At 55.3% G+C, this 12217-nt stretch overlaps 1 protein-coding gene across 1 annotated transcript in view; it reads right to left on the bottom strand.

Annotated features, from left to right (window-relative positions):
- Positions 1 to 3642: 3642 nt before the first annotated feature.
- The window catches only part of DNAI2 (dynein axonemal intermediate chain 2), a 28133-nt gene continuing 19558 nt past the window's right edge, over positions 3643 to 12217 (bottom strand). The window contains exons 9-13 of the mRNA XM_004749028.3: positions 10525 to 10748; positions 7093 to 7228; positions 6452 to 6598; positions 5444 to 5671; positions 3643 to 4387 (exon numbers count right to left, since the gene is read on the bottom strand). Of these exons, the coding sequence (XP_004749085.1) occupies positions 4301 to 4387; positions 5444 to 5671; positions 6452 to 6598; positions 7093 to 7228; positions 10525 to 10748 (822 nt within the window). The 3' untranslated portion in view covers positions 3643 to 4300. The remainder of the gene's footprint in view (positions 4388 to 5443; positions 5672 to 6451; positions 6599 to 7092; positions 7229 to 10524; positions 10749 to 12217) is intronic.

The raw sequence follows: 12217 nt of genomic DNA on the forward strand, positions 1-12217 counted from the left end.
CCCGGCCGGCTGCGCGGGCCGTGCTCCGGGTCCTGGCCGCTTGCACCTGCTGCTCGCCTGCCCGCCTGCCAGTCTGTCTGGGCGCCTCCGGGCAGCGACTGGCTGCCCGGTGTTTCCAAGGGCACAACGTGCATCGTGGCTGTGGCTGTGGCTGTGGCCGGGGTGTCTGGCGCCGTGTCTTCAGCCACTGTCCAAGGGCAGAGGGGTATTGAGCTGTCTCTGCCCAGTCTGCCCACTGGAGAGTTGCAGGGGAGCACCTGCGTATGGCACGGGGTGTTTCACAAAGAGCCCGCCTCAGTGGACACCACTAGCTCGAATTTACATCCAACTTGCTGAACCACGGAGAGCCGGTGTTTCCGGTCCCTGCTCCGGGGCTTGGTTTCCCCGTGGTGGTGGAGGAGCTCCTCCTGGTCCTGAGGGTCCGTCTTCTTCATCTTCTCCTGCACCCCACCCCCACACGAGGGAAGCTGAGCGAGGCAGCCACCCTGCAAAGACTGTGTGAGGGAAGCACACGGGGGATCTTCTTCCCGTGGAAGGAGCTGGGTAAGGAAGAGCAGTTCGTTCATTCCCCCAGGGCTGTCTCAGACAGCCTGGCACACATCCAGGGGCAGAGCACAGTGCCAGGCGGCTCCCTGGGACTGGCTTCCCCCGCTGCCCCTGAGGAGCTAGTGTTAGGTGTACTTACTAATAAACAGTGGCAGGAAGCTACCCGTGCCCTTCAATTGGATACATAGATAAACCAAGGGAGGCTTGGTGGAAACCAGATACTCCTGTGTTGGGCTGGTGGGTGGGTGGTTCCCTTAAAGTTTTGTCCTGTTCTCTGGCCCAGGTTGCCCCCGAGGCTGCACACCCAGGCTGCCTGGTTTGCAAATGGGGATGCTGCTGGGAGAATCAGGTCAAGTCTGAAGAAGCGTGATGTGGCTGGCTGGAAACCACCCTCCAGGCTTGCATACCAGACCCTGAATCGCATACCACACCCTGATCAGCCACAGGAGACCCCTGGTCATTCGGCCTCTCCTTTTTTCTTTCTTTTCTGTTCCCCCACGTGCATGAATCCCACCCAGGATGGCTCACGGAGGTGAACACCAGAGAAGATTCTGAGCTTCTGGCCACAGCCCAACTTGTCACAACGTTGTCTCTGTTCTCAAACTGAGTCTTCCGCTTGCCTTCTGTGTTTCTGTCGACGACACCGCTGAGCCACCATTCGCGACCCCTCCCCCCCTTCCCCTCTACCCAGATCCTGGGGGCTTTGCTTCTGCAGGTGTTTCTCTTCTCCATCCACATGCCCGGCGCCTGCTTCTACTTCTCCTCCCCTGAGCAGCACGCGGCCGCTTGCTCTGCCCCTGCCTGCTGTCTTCCCCGCCCTAACGGATAAGCAGACCCAACTACCTCGCTCTCCACGCCTCCTCGCGCCTCCTCCCGGTCTCATCGCCCTGATCTGCTCCGCACACGCAGGCTCCCGCCATCATCGTTCTAAAAGACAGTTTGGCGCCATTACCTCCCTTGAGATCCCACCGTGGCTCCCCGAGGCCTTTCACGCGGACCGTGCCCCTTAGCCTGGAGTCCTGGCCTTCTCCGGCTCATCTTTGGCCCCTGCCCTCGTCCCACCCCTGTTCTGGCCGCGCTCTATCATGGGCAGCCTTCTGGGTGGGCTGCTCCCTTCCGTCACGCCTGGCTTTTGGCTTTGTTCTTGTTCTTGTCTGTCTGTCCTGGAGGTCTGTCCTTCACTTACTCGTGTGGCGGGCAGCACAGACAAATGGCTTCTTCAAAACTCCTCTTACATGTCTTTCCCCCCTTTTCTGACTTCTTGAGATCTTTAGTCACATACCTGAAGCTTCTAGTGGGCAAAAGCTCCCCTCTGAGGCGGCCACGGCTCCTCTCTCAAATGTCATCATTCATGACCACTATTGTCACAAAGCAATGGTATTTTCAATCAGGGATCTGTGACGTTCTCCTCCTCCTCCCTCCATAGTCACCTGCAGCTAGAACCAATGCTTTCGATGAGCCCTGAGTGCTTTTCAAGCCCTGTGACCCTCTGGGGCCTCAGGGACCTAAGTCCGCCCCTGCTTTTGAGGGGCTGTGGCTACTTCTAGCTCAGGAGGGGAAATGAAAGGGCCCCTGGGACACAAGACATCCACCGAGGACTTTCCCTTCCTGCTGTCATCCCTCTGAGCACCCTGGACTTCCCAGAAGATGTCTCTCTGTGCAACCGTGTTTCTCTATTTCCCTGTGGATCTGTCCGCTCTTGTCTCTCCCGTGGATGTCCAGGCTCCCGGAGGGCAGAGTCGGCGTCTGCTTGCTCGTCACTCTGGGGTCGGTACCCGGCTCAGGGCTGGGTGCAGACCTCAGAGCTCAGCCCTTTCTGCCTGCCAGTGAGCTCCCTAGAGACCTGCCCCTGTCCACCATGATGTTTCCATCCCGTAGGCCCTTAGCATGTGAAGGTGCCGGCTCCTGGGTCTCTGGTTCTGGAAGTCAGGGAAGAGCCAGGCGGGGTGCTGGTCTGACCCTGGGGGGTGACCTGTAGTCAACTTTGCCTCACCCGACGGTCCTGCTGAGAGTACCCCCTACCACTTAGGTCAGTCCAAAATGTGCCCAGACATTGCCAAACGTCCTGTCGGGGGCAAAATCGCCCCCAGTTGAAACCACAGCTCTCCGGGCATCTCTGGGGCCCGTGTCCTCACACACTGAGGCGCCTGTCACAAGAGACAATACAGAGTGAGACACCTGGGGTGTCGGCGCCCTCTGCTCAGATGGCAAGGCCAGGCAGGGGGCAGAAACTCAGCCGGCCCACTCCTCTTCCTGGGACTCAGGCATTGCCCCCTCTCTCTGTGCCTCACGTGGCGCATCGGTGACTTGGGGACTGAAGATGGGGCCGCTGCAAAGGTCAGGCACTGGATAAATAGGTCCCACGATGAGTATTTTTTTTAAATAGAGATTTTATTTATTTGACACAGAGAGCAAGCGAGTGAGAGAGAGAACACAAGCAGGGGTAGTGGGAGAGGGAGAAAGAAACAGGCTTGCTGAGCAGGGAGCCAATGTGCGGCTCGATCCCAGGATGCTGGGACCATGACCTGAGCCGGAGGCAGATTAACCAACTGAGCCACCAAGGCCCCTACCCCCCCCCCCCCACGTATTAAAGTCTGGCCACAGTGGCAACTTCATATTGTTTTTCATTTGGTCACAAAGGGTGGCTGACCCTGGGTCCCTCTCCAGTAAGATTCTAAACTCAGGCAAGGTTTTAAAGGGTATTTTGGGTCCCCGTTAGGACTATTTGACACCCACAGAATGGATGGTGGTTGGGGGACTTTGGGTGCACAGCTGGCTCTGAGGAGACCTCTTGGCTTTGGACGTTTCTGATAATGGTCACTGAGTGCTCTGCTGTACCACGGTCCCTGCTGTCACTACGGGCCCTGCATGTGCCTGCCAGGGGCGGTGGAGACTGCGTGTCTGAGCTCCTGTCCCTACTCTGCCCTGCGCTAGCTCTGTGACCCAGGCCAGTCTCCCCACTTCTCCTGGAATCTGATTGTTCCTCTGGAGAGTAGGGGCAATCAAAGACCAAGCCTTCCAGGGATTCTGCACAAAGAATTAGATGAGAGAACACAGAAAGCTCTCGGCACAGGACGTACAATGAGCACTCGCTGGTAGCACTGTTATTAATTTAATTTTGTAAGAATTAAGAGAGTGGAAAGCTTGCAGGCAAACAGCTATAATCGAACTCGCTCGTGCATCTCCTCCCCGAGGTAAACATGCCAGGGCAGGGGGTTTGGTGGGGGGGGGGGTTGCCCAGAAACATTTTAGAAGCGGACGGACCATGTTTCTGAGTTGTAGGAGAGGGGAGGTTCAGAAAGGGAGAAGGAGAAGCCCCTCTCCCCGCTCACGGGTCTTTCTGAGGCTTCGCCAGGGCTGAGGCAAGCCCACTTGGAAAAGGTCTGCAGGCTTCACAGGAAAATGATTGCCCGAAAAGCCCTGCGGGGAGCTGAACCGGAGGGAACAGGCAGGGCCTGGCTGAAAGGCAGGGTGTGCTCCACTGGCTGAGAAGGGGTCCCCAGCTCCGCCAGGAGCCCTGCCCTTTCCCGCCCTCCAACAGGTCCCGTGGGACTGGGCTCAGCGGGTCAACGGGGTCCCATCCTTTGTGGGACTTCGGGTCGTGTCAGGGCCCCCTGCTCCCCCAGCCCGCCCTCTGTTGATGCTTTAAGGGAGGCGCTCAGTGCCCACTTGGGAAGCCAGCGCTGTGCCAGGAAACGGAGGGAAACGAAGGTGCAGAGCGAGTGGGGCTGCGGGCAAGGCTGGCCTGACCCTTCTAGGCCAGAGTCCCGGCACGCTTGTCTTCTTCCTCCCCTTGGTCCTCTCCTTCCATCTCCTCATCTGCCTCCAGATCCCGATGGGTCTGCAGAAACAGTGCAGAATCACTGTGGGGGCGGGGGCAGGCCTCCCTTGCCCCCTGGGAAGTTAATCCCCTGAGGCCAAAACAGCTGCTGGGTGCTCAGGAGACTGCTACCAGCTCCGTGGCCTCGAGGGCCTAGTGGGTGCTCCAAGCTGGCGGGTGCAGAGGGCGGGCAAGGTCGAGGGCACCTGACAGACTCGGGTACAAGTCCTATGTCTGTTGCTGTGCTTCCTGGGTGACCTCGGGAAGTCTCTTTGGTCCCCTGACCTGTAAAATGGACATGATTCCTCGCAGGGCTGTGACCCGGAATAGAAACAACAGGAGTAAGGACCCCGCATCTCTTTCTCAGCCCTGACCCCAGCATTTCTGGCCAACCACAGAAAACTTAAGAGAAAGGCAGGCCGAAGTGGGGTTGTCCTGCGCCCCGCACTCCCTGCGGAGGCCCAGCTTCTCCAAGAGGGGGTGTTCGAGCAGCGGGATGAGCCCCATTTGGGACCCCCAGCACCAAGCCCGCTGTCTGCTGGGTACATTGCTCCGTGGAGGGTGGCCACTGTCAGCGCTGCCTGCTGGAGGGCAGGATGGGCCGGAATCTGGGACTCCAGTCCCACCTCTGCAGTAAGCGGCAGGAGGGCTGTGCCCCGCCTTGCCACGCAGTGTTGAGGATAAGGCCTCTCGTAGCCAAATGCTTCCAGACGCAAAAGGAGCGGCAGACATCAGAGCCGGGCCCAGCCCCAGCGCAGGGAGACAGAGTGGGAAGAGCTCGTGACATGGGACCAGTTTGTCCTCTCCAAGCATTTACCTGTCTTCCGCCACCTGCCTGCTCCAGCGACACCCAGGAGGCCACCACCCATCTCTCGAAAGCGGGGCAGTCCACCTGGAGACTTAAGACTTCTCAGGAGGAAGAGAGTCACGCCCCCATTTCCCGGATGGACAAGTTAAGGTCCACTTGCTGAGGCCACTTGCCTGAGGTCACCCAGGAGGTCAGCCAGTAGGAGGAACCCAGGCCTGGGGTTCCCCCCCAAAACCCCTCCCACCCAGTGCCCCTGCTTGGGGTCCTACAGGCTTTGGCTTCTTCTTGATGGCTTCCACCTCCTTCTTCTTCAGCTCCGTGAAGATGATGTCGAAGAACTCCTCCTCGGCCTTGGTGACCAGTTCCTCCAGGTTGAGGGTGGTCTCCTCCTCTCTCTGGGCATCGTCCTTGCCCTCAGCCTTGCCCTTCTCCTTCAGCCGCATCTCCCGGTGCCTGGCCTCCAGAATCTTCTCCCGCCGGGTCTCCCGCTCAAATATCTGGGGCACATAGGGACAGGGAGGCCCGTGGGAGGAGGGCAGCAGCCAGCAGCCAGCTCTCAGCATGGGGTCAAGCTGAGTTCTCTTGGCTCAGTGCAGCCCCAAAGGCGTCTGTTCTCAGCTCTAAGGGCAAGGGAGGAGGGCTGGACAGTGAGGTCGGGAGGCAGGAGCAGAGCTGCCAAGTCGCCCAGTTCCAAGGGGTTTCCAGAACAAAGATGGCAGCGTGAAGAACGCCCTTACAGCTGTGCACTGTGGGGCCCTGGGCCCAAGGAAGCACCTGCTCGGGGGCGGGCCCACGGTTCCAGCAGAGCCTGGGGGCTGGCCCCAGGCCTGAGCACCAAGCCTCCAGTTCCCCGGTGTGCCCATGGTGCTGGGGAGATGCCGCCGGGGTCCCTCAGGGGGCGCGGGGGGTGCAGTGACAGATCTCAGCCTCCCAACCCCTTTCCCCAGGATCCTCGCCTTCCCTGTGTCTTCTCTAAGGGCATCTCTGACCCTTTGACAGGGTCTGTTGCAAAGAGATGTCATCTGTGAAGCCAGACAAACTGACCTATCAAACCACTTTGACAGCGACAAGCCCAGAGGGGTGAGGTCACTCACCCCGGGCTGATGTGCGGGCAGGTCACGGTGAGTTCAGACATCCTGACCCCACTTACCTGCTCATGTGGGGGACACCACGCCGCCTCCCCAAAGGTCCATGCATTTCCCGGGAGGCGGTGGGGGCTGATGTTTGACTCTGGCTAGCCTGCTCTGCCGCGGGCTGGGTCTGTGCAGGATACTTACGGAAGAAGCTATGTTCTTCTCATTCCTCTGCAGAGTGCACAGCCCACTGGAGACCTCCAGCAGCGTGGTGGTCCCTAGCTGAGAACCGCAGGCGATGAAGCACCCGTTGTCCTGCACCCGGAGGCAGAACAGGGCCTCGTCACACACCTGTTGGAAGGTCCCAGCAGACCCGGTTGGGGAGGAGAGATTCAATGACGTCTGACGCCCAGGGATGGGGGCGCTTCACCAAGCTCTGTGTTCAAACACCTTTGGTGACTCCCCTGACTCGCAAAATGAAGGTCACGCTCTGAGATGGGTTGTCAGAACCCTTTGCCCCCTTCGCTCACTGTCCACCCCAGCCCCCACCCCCCACCCTCCACCCTCCACCCCTTCCGTCCAGCCCCACGGCCATCCTGCCGTGTCCCAAACCCCGTGCCCTTCCATGGTCTAAGCCAGCAGGGCTCGGCTCCAGCTATGCAAATATAACATCAGCTTGGGTTGGAAGGGTCTCCTGCCAGGAGCCCATGCCCGGGCTGCCTGAGGCGTACGTCTGACGGGAGACCAGGCCTTCTACTCTCTTCTTTCTAAATTTCCCCCAGGTGATTCTACCGAGCCACCAGACCCCAAAGGCCTCCATGCATGGGGAGTGGGATATACATGACCTTCAGGCTGAGGGCAGGGTCACAATGCTTGAACACAAAGTCCCAGATGTCCAGGGTCCCATCCATTTTGGTGGTGAAGAAGACTGCCGGCCTCACTGGGCTCCAGGCACCGTCGGTGAGGTAAGACATGTGGTACCTGGGGGGACCCGGGGTTGGGGGGCACAGAGAGGCTGCTGAGCAATGGCTCTGCTCATCCAGGCTCCCTGGACTACAGGGACTCATCGCTGGGCAGGAAGTTCTTTCTTCTGTCTGACGTCTAGCCATGCCAACCTGCTCACCAGCAGTTCACAGTCTGCATTTTAAAGGTTACGGTCCTGGGGGGCCTGGGGCGCTCAGCTGGTTAAGCATCTGATTCTTGATTCAGCTCAGGTCATGATCTCAGGGTTCTGGTGTCAAACCCCATGTTGGACTCTGTGTTTAGCAGGGAGTCTGCTTGTCTCCTCTCCCTCCACCCCTCCCATGATTGCATGCTCTTTCTCTTTCCAATCAATCAATTAATCAATCAATCTTGAAAAAAAGGCTCCAGTCCTGCCAAGGGGCTGGCCACTGGTATTTCCCCACTGGAACAGGTGCATGCCGCTGGATCTAGGCCCAGTCTTCCAGCCATGGGACTCACAGAAAGGAGTCAGAGGAAGAGTGTGTGCAGAGAAGTTCCTAATATTGACATAGGATGAGTGCTATACTTCCTACTATACTATACTTCCTTTCTGCTATGAGGAAGAAATACAAAATGTCAACTCAAAATGAGTTAAAGACTTAAACACAAGACCCGAATCCATAAAATTCCTGCAAGGAAACATGGGAAAATCTCCTTGATATTGGCTTTGACAACCATTTCTTGGATATAAATCCAGAAGCACAAGCAACAAGAGCAAAAATAGACAAGTGGGATACATCGATGTAAAAAAGCTTCTATACAACAAAGTTGAAAAATGAAAAAATAACTTAGGAATGGGAGAAAACATTTGCAAATCACATATGTGATAAAGAGTTAATATCCAAAATATATAAGGAACTCATACCAAAAAATTTCATAGGGAGTAACTTGATTAAAAAATGGGCAATGGGCTTGAACAGGTACTTCTCCAAAGAAGAGATCGAGATGACCAATAGGTTCATGAAAAGGTGCTCACCATCACTCATCATCAGGGAAGCACAAATAAAAAGCACAAAGAGATTAAAAAAAAGAAAAACCAAACCACACACATGAGGAGATAGCTCCCCATGCCTGTTTGAATGGCCGTCATCAAAAAGACAAGAAACAGTGTTGGCGAGGACGCAGAGAAAAGTCTATCTTCGTGCACGGTTGGTGGGAATGCAAACGGATGCAACCACTGTGGAAAACAGCATAGAGGGGCCTCAAAAAATTAAAAATAGCACTAGCCAACAATCCAGCACCCCCACTTCTGGGTATTTATCCAAAGAAATTAAAATCAGCATCTCAAAGAGATACCCACACCCTCATGTTCATTGCACCATTATTCACAACAGCCAAGAGATGGAAACAACCTAAGTGTCCACCAGATGGTGGATGAATAAAGGGAATGTGGTCTATAGATTCAACGGGATGTTATTCAGCCCGAAAAAAAGGAGATCCTGCCATTTGCAGCAACGTGGAAGGACCCAGAGAACATTATCCTAAGAGAGATGAGCCAGACCAGAAAGACAAATACTTTATGATCTCACTTCTATGTGGAATCATGAAAGTCAAACTCAGCAGCAAGAGAGTAGAGCTCTGGTTGCCAGGGGCTGGGGTGTGGGGGGAGGAGGAAAACAGGAAGGTGATGGTCAAAGGGTACAAACTTTCATTTATGTGGGATACATAAGTCCTGGAGACCTAGTGTGTGATCTAGTAATGCCTCTAGCTAACCACGCTGTAGCAAATAGTAACATTTGCTAACAGGGTAGAACCCATGTTAACTGTTCTTACCACCCCCCCATAAGAATAATTATAATAAAGGGGGCAGGAGAGAGGTGATGGGTATGGTTATGGCTCTGATGGTGGTCATGGTTGCACTTGTGTAACTTATCCCGATTCATGGAGCCTGTGTGCATTCAGTACAACCTTTTCCATGTCGATGACACCTCCATAGAATGGTTGAATATATATGTATATATATATTCAACAATTATATATGTTTTATATACATATTATATATATATGATGAAAAAGTCAGAACCTGGGTAGGTGGTGTTGAGCTCTAACTCCCCATGGGACCTGGAACAAAGTGTTATCCTCTGCACCCTCTGGAGAATAGAGAGATTGGCCCAGACGTCTGCTCCAAAAGCAGAGGTAGCCAGAATCATAAAGCCCCTGAGGAAATCCTTATCATGCCCATTCCATGGTCAAATGCAAGATCCCATAAAACAGCCTTGGAGTCCAGAGTTAATAATAATAATAATAACAACTCCTCCCAGGAGATCCTGATGCCCCCAATTTGGAAACCCCTGGAAGAGAAGATGCCCATCCAGGTCCACAGTGGCACCAACACTGCAGGACCTGTGACCACGTGAGCTGGAAGGGAACCCCAGATCCACACACGTGAAGGTTGAGAAAGCACATGTTCCCCCACCTCAGGCCTCTGCTCTGGTCTCTTGGCTCTGCCTGCATTGTAACATCCCCATGGATGTGGCTCTCCCCGGCTCCCCCAGGGCCAGTGGGACCATGCAGGGGGGCTCAGTCTCCGGCATCCCCTTGGCCTCTCCTCTGGGCAGACTGGGCAATTCCACAAGCGTCTCTGATCCAACGCCAGAGCTCACAGCTCTGTCCCTCTCTGCTCCTATGTGCTCACCCTCCCAGGAGAGGAAACCCACGAAGCTGTCCTGCTGAGTGGTCCGGATTCTTTTTTTGTTGTTTTTTTTTTAAGATTTTATTTATTTATTTATTTGACAGAGAGAGAGATCACAAGTAGATGGAGAGACAGGCAGAGAGAGAGAGAGAGAGGGAAGCAGACTCCCTGCTGAGCAGAGAGCCTGATGCGGGACTCAATCCCAGGACCCTGAGATCATGACCTGAGCTGAAGGCAGTGGCTTAATCCACTGAGCCATCCAGGCGCCCCAAGGTCCGGATTCTTAATCCAAGCTTCCTGGATTCAAATCCCACCTCTGCTCCTCACCAGCTGAGGGACCAGGAACAAGTGGCTCTACTTCCCCATGCCTTTGTCCCCTGACACAGACCACAAAGGATAAGAGGAGCTGTGCTACCTACTTGTGGGATTGTCTTGAGATCCTGAAAAAGAACACAAGGCTGTTATTCGTACCAGCCCAAGCTGCTGGAACCACATTCCTCCATAAAGTGGCCGGATTAGGCCGCTCCCAGCACAAGCTCTGGTGTGTGTGGAGGGGCGGTCTCTCCATGTTATGGGTGGGCATACGGAGGCTCAGAGCATTCCTGGGCTGGACCCCTCTGTCCCCTCCCACCCTCCCTCTTACTTGGTCCACATGATGGATGACTCCCGGCTGTCCTCTGACCAGATGCGGGCGGTCCAGTCACCGACGGTCAGGAAGTTCTTCGGGTAGAATGGGTTTCTCTGGAGGGCATAGATGGGGCCGTGGTGGCCTGAGAAGGTGCACACAATCTTCTCGGCTGATGTCTTGGCCTTGCGGTTGCAGGAGATGACAATGCCCTGCTCGGTGCCCACCATGAACTTGGTTGGCTGTGGGGGAGGGGGGTGACACAGGAGCAGAAGGCGCCATGAAATGTCAGCTCGGGGCTTCATTGTCATGGGGAGCAGCCTCCTGGGATCTGGGCGGAGGGGGCTGAAGGTGCTGGGAGGGCCTTTGGTTTAAGCCTCAGCTCAGGCTGTTCCGCAGCCCCTGCTAAGGAGCTGTCCCCCCCACTTCCCAGCTTCATCAGACCCCCACTACCGCGAGACCTCGCGTCAGGGCGCCCCATCTTAATGAAGCTTTCTCTACTCTTCTGGTCCCGGGGAGACTCATCAACAGTCACGTGATGAGCACCTCTTCACGGAGCACCATTGTGTCCATGAGGCATTTTGCTATACAGAGTCTAGAAAGCCCCCTCACCCAGGCTCCAGCCACTCCCTGCAGAACTGGGCAGAACTGCTCCTGGCACCTTTATTCACAGAGGTGAAGAGGTCAAAGCAACTCAAGTATCCCAACCCCAGTGACCCTGGATGGACGCATGGGGTGTGCTCTGTACACAGTGGAAGATTGTTTGGCTTTAAAAAGGAAGGAAGTTCATGGTTTTACACAGGAAAAACAGGGGGCGCCTGGGTGGCTCAGTAGGTTAAGTGTCCAACTCTTGATTTTGCCTCAGGTCATGATCTCAGGGTCATGAGGTCAATCAGCTTCTGCATGGGCCTCCATGCTCAGTGGGAAATCTGCTTGAGATTCTCTCTCTCCCTCTCCCTTAGCTCCTTCCTCCACTCGTGTGCACGTGCACTTTCTCTCTCCTCTCAGATGAATAAATAAATAGATATCTTAATAATACATTATATGTTCATAAAAAAATACAATAAAAAAATCTTAAAAAAGAAAAGAAAAGAAACAACTGGACTCCAGGTTGGGGGTCAAAGGATAGTGAAGAGACACAGCTTGAAAGGCCCAGAAGCGTGAGTAATGAAGGAAACCTCAAGACTCCTGCCAGCCAGTCATGGGGAGAAGTGCCGGATCCCTAAACCGCAGGGGAGTCATGGGGAGAAGTGCCCGGATCCGATGGACCGCCATGCCACCAGCCTCAGGCTTCTTGGTGGGGTTGGCCTGGCGAGCCTGGGCCTGGAGTCAGAGCCCTGGGTTTGAGCCCGGGTGGCTCCATGTTCTAGAGCGCGTGACTTCCCCACTAAGACTCATCTGTTTATCTGGAAAGCAGGGATAATAATGTTACCTCACAAGACCGTCGTGTGTGAGAACGCAGGCTCATCACGCAAGACAGTTACTAACGTCCGGCACACGCCTGTGCTCAGCTGCAAGCCTGGGAGCGCTGGAGACTAGTGGTGGCACGGTCACCACATCCAGCACTTACTCTAGACACCCCTGGTTTCAGCACAGAAGGCGTTTCTGCGTCCTCTCTGCTGTGACTACCATGCCCAGCGGTGGGGGTCTGTTAACTTGTCTTCCATCTCATCTCACCAGCTGGTTCCCCAGCCTTGGGTGAGCATGCCCA

This window comes from Mustela putorius, unplaced genomic scaffold (genome assembly GCF_011764305.1).
Source record: "Mustela putorius furo isolate JIRA1106 unplaced genomic scaffold, ASM1176430v1.1 tig00000873_pilon_pilon_pilon, whole genome shotgun sequence".
Taxonomy (NCBI): Eukaryota; Metazoa; Chordata; class Mammalia; order Carnivora; family Mustelidae; genus Mustela; species Mustela putorius.